The sequence below is a fragment of the Oncorhynchus mykiss genome, chromosome 22, assembly GCF_013265735.2.
Source record: "Oncorhynchus mykiss isolate Arlee chromosome 22, USDA_OmykA_1.1, whole genome shotgun sequence".
Taxonomy (NCBI): domain Eukaryota; kingdom Metazoa; phylum Chordata; class Actinopteri; order Salmoniformes; family Salmonidae; genus Oncorhynchus; species Oncorhynchus mykiss.
The window spans coordinates 29,835,134-29,847,145 of record NC_048586.1 but is presented as its reverse complement, the minus strand read 5'-3'; the positions used below and the strand labels follow the sequence as shown (position 1 = coordinate 29,847,145).

Sequence of the window (12,012 nt, the reverse complement as noted above, 5' to 3'; positions counted from 1 at the left end):
ACACACTGATATCAATAATAAATAATATCAAGATCGCATTAATTTATACATCACATACATAAGTTTGAGTATCACAGGGATTATAAAACAGCAGTATTACGAACATTTAGACACTTTACACAGAGTTCTTCTGTAATGAGATGACCAGTGTGAATGAGCACCTCAGGATATACACACTGATATCTTCGCCCCTGAGTGTGTGTGCGCTTGTGTATGTGTGTGCACGTCATTTCTCCGTGTGTGCGTGTATGTGTGTAGGGCAGCTGTTCCTCCAGCGTGTATGAAAAGCAGCGTGGGACGTCAGGCTTCATCATGGAACTCACTTGAGAGACAAGTGGACTCAGCGAACTCAGACATCTCTCTGTTATCTGTAGTCCTCTCATTATCCTGCTCTCCTCTACACTGAGGGTCTGAACCAGACCAGGCATCAGCTGAATGTCCTCTGCAGGCTCACCTCTCTTCTCCCAAAAATATCCCCATAATAACCGTCATCATCATCACCATCATCCTCAGCAGCACTTCTGTTGTTTACAGCCTCTGATCTCTTCCCCTCTCTTCCCCTCCCCTCCCATCTCCTCCACTCTCTTCCCCTCTCCTCTCCTCCCCTCTCATCTCCTCTCCTCCCATCTCCTCTTCCCTGCCCTCCCCTATCCTCTCCTCCCCTCCTCCCCTCCCCGCCTGTCTCTTCTCTCTTCCCCTCTCGTCTCCTCTCCTCTGCACATGCCATTCAAGAACAGCTGTCTATGCTCTACAAAAACTGACACGGACACACCATCTACAGAGTTTGGTCTGAAATCACAGGCCAGGACCATTTACAATCTTTATTCAGGTCTATAGCTGGGAGCCTGGGACAGAAGCACCAGCCATGTGAGAAACACAAGGTTTACTCAGGGTCAGAAAGGAGTGGTGAGACCCACAGAGATCCTATTCAATTAAGTTATTCTATGGTGAGACCTGTCGATCTGAGAGCAGTGATCTCTGTGATGTCACCAGCAGGTGGAAGCAGATCACTCATTGACATCTTCCACTGAGTTCCTCACTAGCCAAAGGACCAAAGACAGCTAAGGGACATGTTCCAAACCAAACCCTGGCCCCTTCACACAGGTTCTTATTATAGATCTAAGAGGAGTGGGTGTGTGGAAACGCAATGTATTCCTGATTCCTATTCAAAATCTTTTGATTTGGATTTGGGAAGAGAATATCCTAGTCAGGTGAATGCAGTCAGTCAGTGTGGTTCAGTTCCTTGGTTCCACTGGTTTATTCAGTGAAGTATGAATATAGTTATATAAGTACGTAATAATGTTGACATCCCTCTGTTACAGAATTTATGGGAGTCTTTTATACTGCAGTCTAACCTGCCTCTTTCTTTTTTCTCCCTTTGTTGGGGTCATGTCAGAACCTGCCAAGTTTACTGGAAAACTATGCCAAATGTTCTACTATAGGTTAGTACACTCGATGGACTACACTCGATGGACTACACTCGATGGATAGACTACACTCGATGGATAGACTACACTCGATGGACTACACTCGATGGATAGACTACACTCGATGGATGGACTACACTCAATGGATACCCTACACTCGATGGATAGACTACACTCGATGGATACCCTACACTCGATGGACTACACTCGATGGATAGACTACACTCGATGGATGGACTACACTCGATGGATAGACTACACTCAATGGATAGACTACACTCGATGGATGGACTACACTCAATGGATACCCTACACTCGATGGATAGACTACACTCGATGGATACCCTACACTCGATGGACTACACTCGATGGATAGACTACACTCGATGGATAGACTACACTCGATGGATACCCTACACTCGATGGACTACACTCGATGGATGGACTACACTCGATGGATAGACTACACTCGATGGATACCCTACACTCGATGGACTACACTCGATGGATAGACTACACTCGATGGATGGACTACACTCAATGGATACCCTACACTCGATGGATAGACTACACTCGATGGATGGACTACACTCAATGGATACCCTACACTCGATGGATAGACTACACTCGATGGATACCCTACACTCGATGGACTACACTCGATGGATAGACTACACTCGATGGATACCCTACACTCGATGGACTACACTCGATGGATGGACTACACTCGATGGATAGACTACACTCAATGGATAGACTACACTCGATGGATAGACTACACTCGATGGATAGACTACACTCGATGGATAGACTACACTCGATGGATAGACTACACTCGATGGATAGACTACACTCGATGGATAGACTACACTCGATGGATAGACTACACTCGATGGATAGACTACACTCGATGGATAGACTACACTCACTGGGTTAAAATGACAATCAACATACAATGAAAGATAGTCTATGACACAATGCTGAATATTTACATTCACTTATCTGAAGATACTTACAATTACATTTCACTGAAACTCGAGGCCAAGTCTTGAGGTTTTATGCTTGGTATCTGTAGACCACGTTGTGACAACTGCTGATGTAAAACGGGATTTATAAAATTAAATACATGTGATTGATTGAATGAATCTTCAAGTGGCAGCTACACTCATCATACCTCATCCTACCTCTCCACTTCGAGCCGCGTGTATGAGTTCCATGGGCGTGTGCACGCAGAGTCCTATCCCTCCTCTCCCTCTATATACAGTACCGTTAAAACTTTCCTCCAATCAGTGTAGCTCTAATAACCAAGTGGAGTTTGTCCCGTACCTTTTGTTCACTTTCACTCGGGTTTGGTTTGGCACAGTATGAGGTGTTGGTCCTAGTGATTCGGTATTGTCTTTATGCAAACAGTTCCTTTCACCGACAGCATGCCTATTGTCACAGTCATGGTTTATATGGAGGCAGCGGTGGATGTGAGGATTACATCAGTTTGAGGAGCGCTGATCCAGGCTGTGTTTCTCTCTGAGCCCCTGACAGCGCCGTCTCAGCCATGAGTTGTCTGGATGTGATGTTTTACCAGAGTTATGGAGCTCACTATCTCCCTGCGTCTTCAGCAGCAGCGGCAGCAGCCTACAAAGCGGCATACTACCATCATCAACAGCACCAGCAGCAGGTGGGTATCCACACACACTGCACTAAAATATTTTGTAATATATATATATATTTTTAATACTATGCTGTTTTAGTGTTCCCATAATTGTCCGGGTGCTTTAGGCACGAATACACTCCGTGCTGAAAGTTTTGGCCCGTTGCAGATGTCAGTTCACAGCGAAAAGTCCTGACTCCCGTGTACCACAGAACTCATAAAGTTACAATTCGAAAAGTTGAAGCGGTCATTTCTCGCCATGCATTTCGAGCAGGTATAATGACTAGGATGATTCATCTCCTCGTTCCGTGAGAAGGGTGTCGGCTAATGACAACTCGTCACTGTCTCTCAGGAATGTTGATGATGATGGTTCTTTTGGAACGGCCACGAGCATTTTCATAGTTGACATACTTTCACCAGAACACACGCTGAGAAACACCCTACAACTTCTTGAATAAACTTCGGTCTGTAAAGATGATTCGTTTTCCTTTAAAATGGAGGTCATAGAAAATTGAAGTTTGTAACGGATAGTATGACTTTTAACAAGGGCATTGATGTAGGCTATTTTGTTCAGTGTATGTGGCGCACACGTTTAATCATGTGGCTTGATCGTTGTGGCGCAAAATAGACAGACAGATGGTGCTCTCATGGCTGAAGCTTTGAGATTAATTTTTCGTACTTTAACTTTATCTCTCGTGCACTCTCTCTCTCTCTTTCTCTCTTTCACTCTCTGTAGAAGAAGCTGGGTGTGTACAGCAGGATGCAGCAGGACAGCGAAGAGCAGCACTGTCCAGGGGGGAGACAGCAACAGCAGCGTGGGGGAGGAGGGGGGAGACTGGCAGGGGAGCATTGGGTCCAACGGGGTCTGGAGGGTTCTGGGCTGAGGGGCTGTGGGGGTACTGGGAAGGACAGCCAGCCTGCTGAGGCAGAGTACCTGAGCTCCAGGTGTGTTCTGTTCACCTATTTCCATGGTGACATTGGGGATGTGGTGGATGAACATTTCTCTAGGGCTCTGAACCAAACCAGTGCCTTCACTGGAGAGATGAAGACGTCTAGGACCACCCCCATGCACACCTCTGCCTCGGTTGGACTGTGGAAAGGTAGGAACACACAGGGACTTTCATATCATTACTCATAGTTTGAATTATGTCACCTGAAAACAGTCTTATTCGTATTATCTTTCACTGTAACAAATTACTGTACATTTACAGCAAAAAAAGTTTTATACTGTAATTCTATACAGTACAGTACTGTAAAGATCAATGCAATTTTACAATAAAATACTGCATTACCTGTTCTACTGTATATTTACAGCAGAATACTGTGTTATGCTGCATAGTGGGGACATGTTTTGGTCTGCAAAATAATGTATGGCTCATTAACATATTTCAAGGCAGGCCTTGTAAGAGGCTATATTTGTTGCACCCCTTAGTGAGAATGCTGTACCCCACAGAATACAGTACCATGCCGTATTTGTTTTTATTTTTGTCTTGTAAATCTACAGTAATTTACTGGTCTCTGTGCCACCAGTAATTTATATAATTGAGTTCCACCCCCACAGAATACAGTACCATACTGTAATTTTGGAATGCCAAAACCATTTTGTGGGTGCATGGTATTGTTGTGGCTCATAAACACATTTGAGACTATACTTGTTGCATCTGTTAGTGAAAGTGCTGTAACAATTTAAGTGAAATGTGGTAGTAGTTTCCTAACAATTAAATGTATATAGGGGAAAGATCAGAGTGGCAGCAAGTCTCAAACTTTTAATGATTGAGTGTTTAGCCATGTCCTTTTGATCTGTTTGGCCCTGTAGTCACTGCCAGTTTAGAAGCCTTTTTAAGGCCTCTACAAGTGCAAGTGAAATAAAACACCAAATAGTCACTGGTATGCTGTAATATACAACTACCTAGCAGCGAACCTGCTGATCCCATGTAATTACTAGTGATGTTACGCTTGATATTGGAGCTCCGAGGCATGTGTCAAAAGGGCTAAGCAGCTAACTTCGAAGCAGTGTGCCGATGCGTGTATCACTTTATCAGAAGTACGTCATTGACGTCTGACGCTTCGTTCGATGATATGCTTTTTCACTCTTACTGACAGTTGTGGCTGCTTTGCGTGATGTATTGTTGTCTCTAACTTCTTGCCCTTTGTGCTGTTGTCTGTGCCCAATAATGTTTGTACCATGTTTTGTGCTGCTACCATGTTGTTCTGCTATCATGTTGTGTTGCTACCATGCTGTGTTGTCATGTGCTGCTGCCTTGCCATGTTGTTGTCTTAGGTCTCTCTTTATGTAGTGTTGTCTCTCTTGTTGTCATGTGTGTTCTGTCCTATACAGTGGGGCAAAAAAGTATTTAGTCAGCCACCAATTGTGCATGTTCTCCCACTTAAAAAGATGAGAGAGGCCTGTAATTTTCATCATAGGTACACTTCAACTATGACAGACAAAATGAGAAAAAAAATCCAGAAAATCATATTGTAGGATTTTTAATGAATTTATTTGCACATTTTGGTGGAAAATAAGTATTTGGTCAATAACAAAAGTTTATCTCAATACTTTGTTATATACCATTTGTTGGCAATGACAGAGGTCAAACGTTTTCTGTAAGTTTTCACAACGTTTTCACACACTGTTGCTGGTATTTTGGCCCATTCCTCCATGCAGATCTCCTCTAGAGCAGTGATGTTTTGGGGCTGTTGCTGGGCAACATGGACTTTCAACTCCCTCCAAAGATTTTCTATGGGGTTGAGATCTGGAGACTGGCTAGGCCACTCCAGGACCTTGAAATGCTTTTTACGAAGCCACTCCTTCGTTGTCCGGGCGGTGTGTTTGGGATCATTGTCATGCTGAAAGACCCAGCCACGTTTCATCTTCAATGCCCTTGCTGATGGAAGGAGGTTTTCACTCAAAATCTCACGATACATGGCCCCATTCATTCTTTCCTTTACACAATCAGTCGTCCTGGTCCCTTTGCAGAAAAACAGCCCCAAAGCATGATGTTTCCACCCCCATGCTTCACAGTAGGTATGGTGTTCTTTGGATGCAAATCAGCATTCTTTGTCCTCCAAACACGACGAGTTGAGTTTTTACCAAAAAGTTATATTTTGGTTTCATCTGACCATATGACATTCTCCCAATCTTCTTCTGGATCATCCAAATGCTCTCTAGCAAACTTCAGACGGGCCTGGACATGTATTGGCTTAAGCAGGGGGACACGTCTGGCACTGCAGGATTTGAGTCCCTGGCGGCATAGTGTGTTACTGATGGTAGGCTTTGTTACTTTGGTCCCAGCTCTCTCAGGTCATTCACTAGGTCCCCCCGTGTGGTTCTGGGATTTTTGCTCACCATTCTTGTGATCATTTGACCCCACAGGGTGAGATCTTGCGTGGAGCCCCAGATTGAGGGAGATTATCAGTGGTCTTGTATGTCTTCCATTTCCTAATAATTGCTCCCACAGTTGATTTATTCAAACCAAGCTGCTTACCTATTGCAGATTCAGTCTTCCCAGCCTGGTGCAGGTCTACAATTTTGTTTCTGGTGTCCTTTGACAGCTCTTTGGTCTTGGCCATAGTGGAGTTTGGAGTGTGACTGTTTGAGGTTGTGGACAGGTGTCTTTTATACTGATAACAAGTTCAAACAGTTGTCATTAATACAGGTAACGAGTGGAGGACAGAGGAGCCTCTTAAAGAAGAAGTTACAGGTCTGTGAGAGCCAGAAATCTTGCTTGTTTGTAGGTGACCAAATACTTATTTTCCACCATAATTTGCAAATAAATTCATTAAAAATCCTACAATGTGATTTTCTGAAATTATTTTTCTCATTTTGTCTGTCATAGTTGAAGTGTACCTATGATAAAAATGACAGGCCTCTCTCATATTTTTAAGTGGGAGAACTTGCACAATTGGTAGCTGACTAAATACTTTTTTGCCCCACTGTGTATTTATATGGTATTTATTTTGAATCCCAGCCCTCTTCCCACAGGAGACCTTTTGCCTTTTGGTAGGCCGTCATTGAAAATAAGAATTTGTTCTTAACTGACTTGCCTAGTTAAATAAAGGTTCAATAAAAAAATAAAAAATAAATACAATAAGCTGTCTTAATAAGCATCCTAAAAAATGCCATAGATTCTATTTTAGAAAAATAGTAAACTTGTTGGCAAAAAAGGGAAACATGATGTAAGATGCAAACCTGGCAATCCATTAAAGCCAACGACTTACTGCTGCGCTACAGAGTTTTGATGAAATCAGTAGAGGGAAAAAAACCTAGCTTATAATCACTCATTGCTATTTATTGCTGACCAGCAGAAGTCACTAATGTGCATTGCGAACACTTTTTTAAAATTTTACCTTTATTTAACTAGGCAAGTCAGTTAAGAACAAATTCTTATTTTCAATGATGGCCTAGGAACAGTGGGTCAGTGCCTGTTCAGGGGCAGAACAACAGATTTGTACCTTGTCAGCTCAGGGGTTTGAACTTGCAACCACTAGGCTAATGACACACCATTTAATGAACCTATTTTCAACACAATTGTCTGGAAAGGAAGCTTTGTTTCCGCACCACTAGTAATTACAGTAAAAAACTGGTTACTGTAGCATTTACAGTAGCATTTCATTTGTTACAGTATAGTAGGCACATTTTACAGTATTGTACTGCATCATTGTGCTGCATTTTCCTTTAAGTCACAGTAAGCTATTGGCACGTTACTGTGAAAATGACCGTATCACACTTTGCACTAGCCAAAGATGGGCAAAGTTGTTTCCAGAAACATTTTACTTCCTATGACTGTGATATGTGTTGTTTTTCTAAATCAATGTTAGATGAATGCACTGACTGTAAGTCACTCTGGACATGTGCATCTGCTAAATGACCAAAATGTAAATGTTTAAAATGTACATTTGCAAAGCACACTGCTGGGTATTATCCTAATGACATGGCCTTGCTTAGGGGTGGAGGTCATTATAATTATGCCAAGCAGTGTGCCTAGCAAGTGTTAATTTTCACATTTACATTTTGGTCATCTAGCAGATGCTCTTAACCAGAGCGACTTACAGTCAGTGTATTAAAATGAGGGTAAATAAGAATATACCACAGTCACAGCAAGTAAAGAGACCTGCACTGTAAGTCTGCAGCAGTATACTAACCTCTGTTCTTCCAGTAATGTGCTGTAAATTATAGAAATACAGCATGTTACTATAGTCAGGTGTTCCAGTAATGTGCTGTAAATTATAGAAATACAGCATGTTACTATAGTCAGGTGTTCCAGTAATGTGCTGTAAATTATAGAAATACAGCATGTTACTATAGTCAGGTGTTCCAGTAATATGCTGTGCATTTGTTACAGTTCATTTCCGGTAAATCTACAGTAATTTACTGACTTCTGTGCTGCCAGTAATTTACTGTAAATTTACATTTTACTGTTACTTTTTATCTAGAATTAATACAATTACATGGTAGAAACTTGTGTCCATAACAACCTCTTCTCATACAAATGACCTCCCTCCCTCTCACAGACAGTGTATCTCTCTCGGAGGCCCAGTGTGGTTCCCTGTCCTCCTCTCTGTGGGGTGGAGGTTACCCGTCCCAGACCAGCCCCTGTCTCTCCGTCCACCCAGACTTCTCCCCCAGCCCAGCAGCCTTCCATGCACCAGACAGTGCGCTGTGGACTGGCCACGTTCTGCCCCAGCCCAGCCTCCCTCCTACAGCTTCTCTCCCAGACCCCTGGGCCTACAGCCGCAACCCTCAGACATCCGCCAGCTACACACACGCCCACAATGTCTACACACACACACACCCTCACACACACATGTACCCCCACCACACCCACCCGGTCATACATCCCCACCCGTCCCATGACCCAGGCCTAGACCCCAGGTTCAGCCCTCTGCTCCTGCCTGGTGTGAAGACTCAGAGCCCCCTAGCCCACAGCCCTGCTGGACATAGCACACACAGTAACACACACAGTAACACACACAGCAGCCAGAGCCCAGGGATACACAGTGGTGTGAAGATAGAGGTGGAGCAGGCCAGCCCCAACCCCCCCACCCTGACCCCCCCAGCCTGGCCCGCAGCTCTACACACACCCTTGGATACCTACGACTCAGGTAAGCCCCGGACTTGGAGCATTCATACACACACATGCACTCTCTCTCTTGTATGTCTGCCAGTGGTGGTCAGTGCCATTTAAGAAGAGGGATGATTTTTCTTTCATCCGCATGGCCTTATTTTTATTACAGCATATTGAATGGCTGTCATTCATATTCCATTCACCCAGTTCGATGTAACATTGATAGGTTTAGGCTACTACATGATACTTGAATTTTTCTGCTACAACCTAGCCTATGAATGCAAGTTTTTTTTAACGTAGGTACACACAGGTTAAGAGAAAATTGAGGTGACAGACAGTGACACATGGTCAGACACATTAAATACTGCCTTGTACACTCTTGCCTGAATCTATCTGATTTAGTGTGTAATCATTAGTCCAACAGTTGTACATTCCGTTCCGTCTGCTTCTGTTTAAGAAACGTTTACAACAGAATCTGTGAAATGAATACCCCCCCCCCCCATAGATAACATGTAAACACAGTTCACTTTCATAGCCACCACGTTGTATTCTTTCTCGCATCTTTGCACTCTTCTCCTCTCACCTTTTCCCTTTGCTTGAGGACTTCAATGCACAACACATCAGCTGAATGTGTCCAGGTGAAAACCCTTTCCATGCCAAATCATAACCGCTACACACAGCCTACATCGTTGTCACCATATTAGCCAAAGTAACGTCATAGTCAACATAGCTACAATTATGCAGTAACGTTACAGTGTGCAGTCAGTAAGCAGTTGAATAAGCACTTTAGCAGTTACACTGTTGGCAATACATTTGTAAAACCAAAAGCTTACCTTGAATTGTAAGAGTTCCAGTGTTGTGCTAGATAGGCATAGCATAGCCAGGTAGCTAACATAGTATCCCTCTGTTTGAGCCGGGTGTTTGAGTAGGCTAAACTAGCTAGCTAGCTGCATTTGCTAGCAAAGTGAAAGTGAAAATAAATGACTAAATATCTCTCTCTCTCTCTGTGTCTCTTGCTTCTCCTTAATTCATTTGTTAAAAACTGTTCAACATTTGTCTTTTTCTCTATTTGTAAACTACTCACCACATTTTATGCACTGCGATGCTAGCTAGGTAGCTGTAGCTTATGCTTTATGAACTAGTTTCATTCTTTGATCCTTTAATTGGGTGGACAACATGTTAGTTCATGCTGCAAGAGCTCTGATTGGATGACGTTCTCTGGAAGTTGTCATAATTACTGTATAAGTCTATGGAAGGGGGTGAGAACCATGAGCCTCCTAAGTTTTTTATTGAAGTCAATGTACCCAGAGGAGGACGGAAGCTAGCTGTTCTCTGGCTACACCATTATGCTACCCTACAGAGTGCTGTTGAGGCTACTGTAGACCTTCATTTCAAAACAGTGTGGTTGAATCAATTATTTTGTGACATGTGAATATATTTAGTATAGTTTAATCTAAAAAGGATAACTTTTTAAATGTTTTACTATTTTTATTTTTATGAAATTCACTGAGGAGCCTCCACTGATGTCTACATGCATGCTACGTTTTTGTTGAATCTAAAAGTTGATGTTATGCTCTCTCACGCTCTTATCAGGTCTGGATCAGGACAAAGTCAATACTGTTTGGTTCTGAGAGAGAGGATATGACATCACTGTGACATCACCCTGGCACTGAGCTGTGACCAGCTCTAACAGAACCCCCTGGAACCACAACACATTTCCTGTGTACTCACTCTCAAGTAGAAGACTCTCCGCTCACTAGAAAAAGTCCAGGGTGGGTTTACAGATGTAGGATCTTAATTTGATCATTCTTTTATTGATAAGAATTTTACTGCAAAGCAGGAAATGCAAACTTGTAGAGTATTTCAGTTTTAAAAAGGCTTCTAAAGTTTGTAATTTCCACTTTGAGGTTTTAGACTTAATTTTCCCTAATGAATGAAATGTATAAACCCCTACAAACATGTCAATTTATTATAATCCAGATAATAATTCACATTTCCTGTTGCTGCAGGATTATTTTACTGCTGTAGCAAACTTTCTCAAATTAAGATCCTACATCTGTAGGTCTTTTAGAAAGCACTGGAGAAGCCTAGACCACTCTCCATGCCTCACACCACTCACCAGGGATACTTCTGATCACTTCTTGGCCAAATATTTTTCAAATTTGTACCAAAAGTATTAGCTGGCTGTTTCGGACCTAATATACCACATGATCGTTCTGTTTAAAGAACTTAGTTTGTGGGAACACTGCTCAGCCAAGCCTCTTTCTGATATTTTTTTTACTTCGTGCTATGTGTGTAACTATGTGTGTAATTGACTGTAATATATTTTGTATATAGTACTTTAATTTGATGTGATTGTCATTTCCTTAAAGTGTTTGATTGTTGCTAATTGTTTTTCACCAACCCTGTGTTGTCATGTTGCCTAGTATTCTATATGTGCGGAGAAATCATGTAATTACTGATGTGTAATAAATTGCTAAGTTCTATTGGCAAACATTTCCTCATCTTTAAGAACTGACTCAAAGTATCTTATTTTGTATCAGATAATTGGACATCACTCAGCATGGTTTAGCAATGACCTGCCCATAGGGAAAAGTAATATATGGCAATACACTCAGTTGACAATTTATTAGGACAACCCTTTGCCTCCAGAACAGCCTGAATTCTTTGGGGCATGGAAACGTTACGGAATTGGTATCAAGGTACCTAACGTGTGCCAGGAAAAAATTCCCCACACCATTACACCACCACCACCACCAGCCCTTACCGTTGACACAAGGAAGGAGGGGGCCATGCTGCTTATGCTAAATCCTGACTCTGCCATCAGCATGACGCAACAGGAACCGAGATTTGTCGGACCAGGCAATGCTTTTCC

The 12,012-nt window shown here is 42.6% G+C and overlaps 1 protein-coding gene across 1 annotated transcript; it reads left to right on the top strand.

Annotated features, from left to right (window-relative positions):
• The first annotated feature begins 689 nt into the window (after positions 1–689).
• On the top strand, positions 690–11,648 carry LOC110501714 (transcription cofactor vestigial-like protein 3). Its single transcript, XM_021579457.2, has 4 exons — positions 690–3,099; positions 3,809–4,172; positions 8,584–9,174; positions 10,731–11,648. The coding sequence occupies exons 1-4, from the start codon at positions 2,977–2,979 to the stop codon at positions 10,766–10,768; spliced, it is 1,116 nt and encodes a 371-aa protein (XP_021435132.1). The 5' UTR covers positions 690–2,976; the 3' UTR covers positions 10,769–11,648.
• The last annotated feature ends 364 nt before the right edge of the window (positions 11,649–12,012 follow it).

What these genes read in the sequence shown, in the direction of transcription:
- LOC110501714 (XM_021579457.2), top strand. Translation starts at nt 2,977, where the DNA reads ATGAGTTGTCTGGATGTGATGTTTTACCAGAGTTATGGAGCTCACTAT. An exon ending in ATCAACAGCACCAGCAGCAG is followed by an intron (nt 3,100 to 3,808) that starts GTGGGTATCCAC and finishes CACTCTCTGTAG; the next exon opens with AAGAAGCTGGGTGTGTACAG. An exon ending in CTTGGATACCTACGACTCAG is followed by an intron (nt 9,175 to 10,730) that starts GTAAGCCCCGGA and finishes CGCTCTTATCAG; the next exon opens with GTCTGGATCAGGACAAAGTC.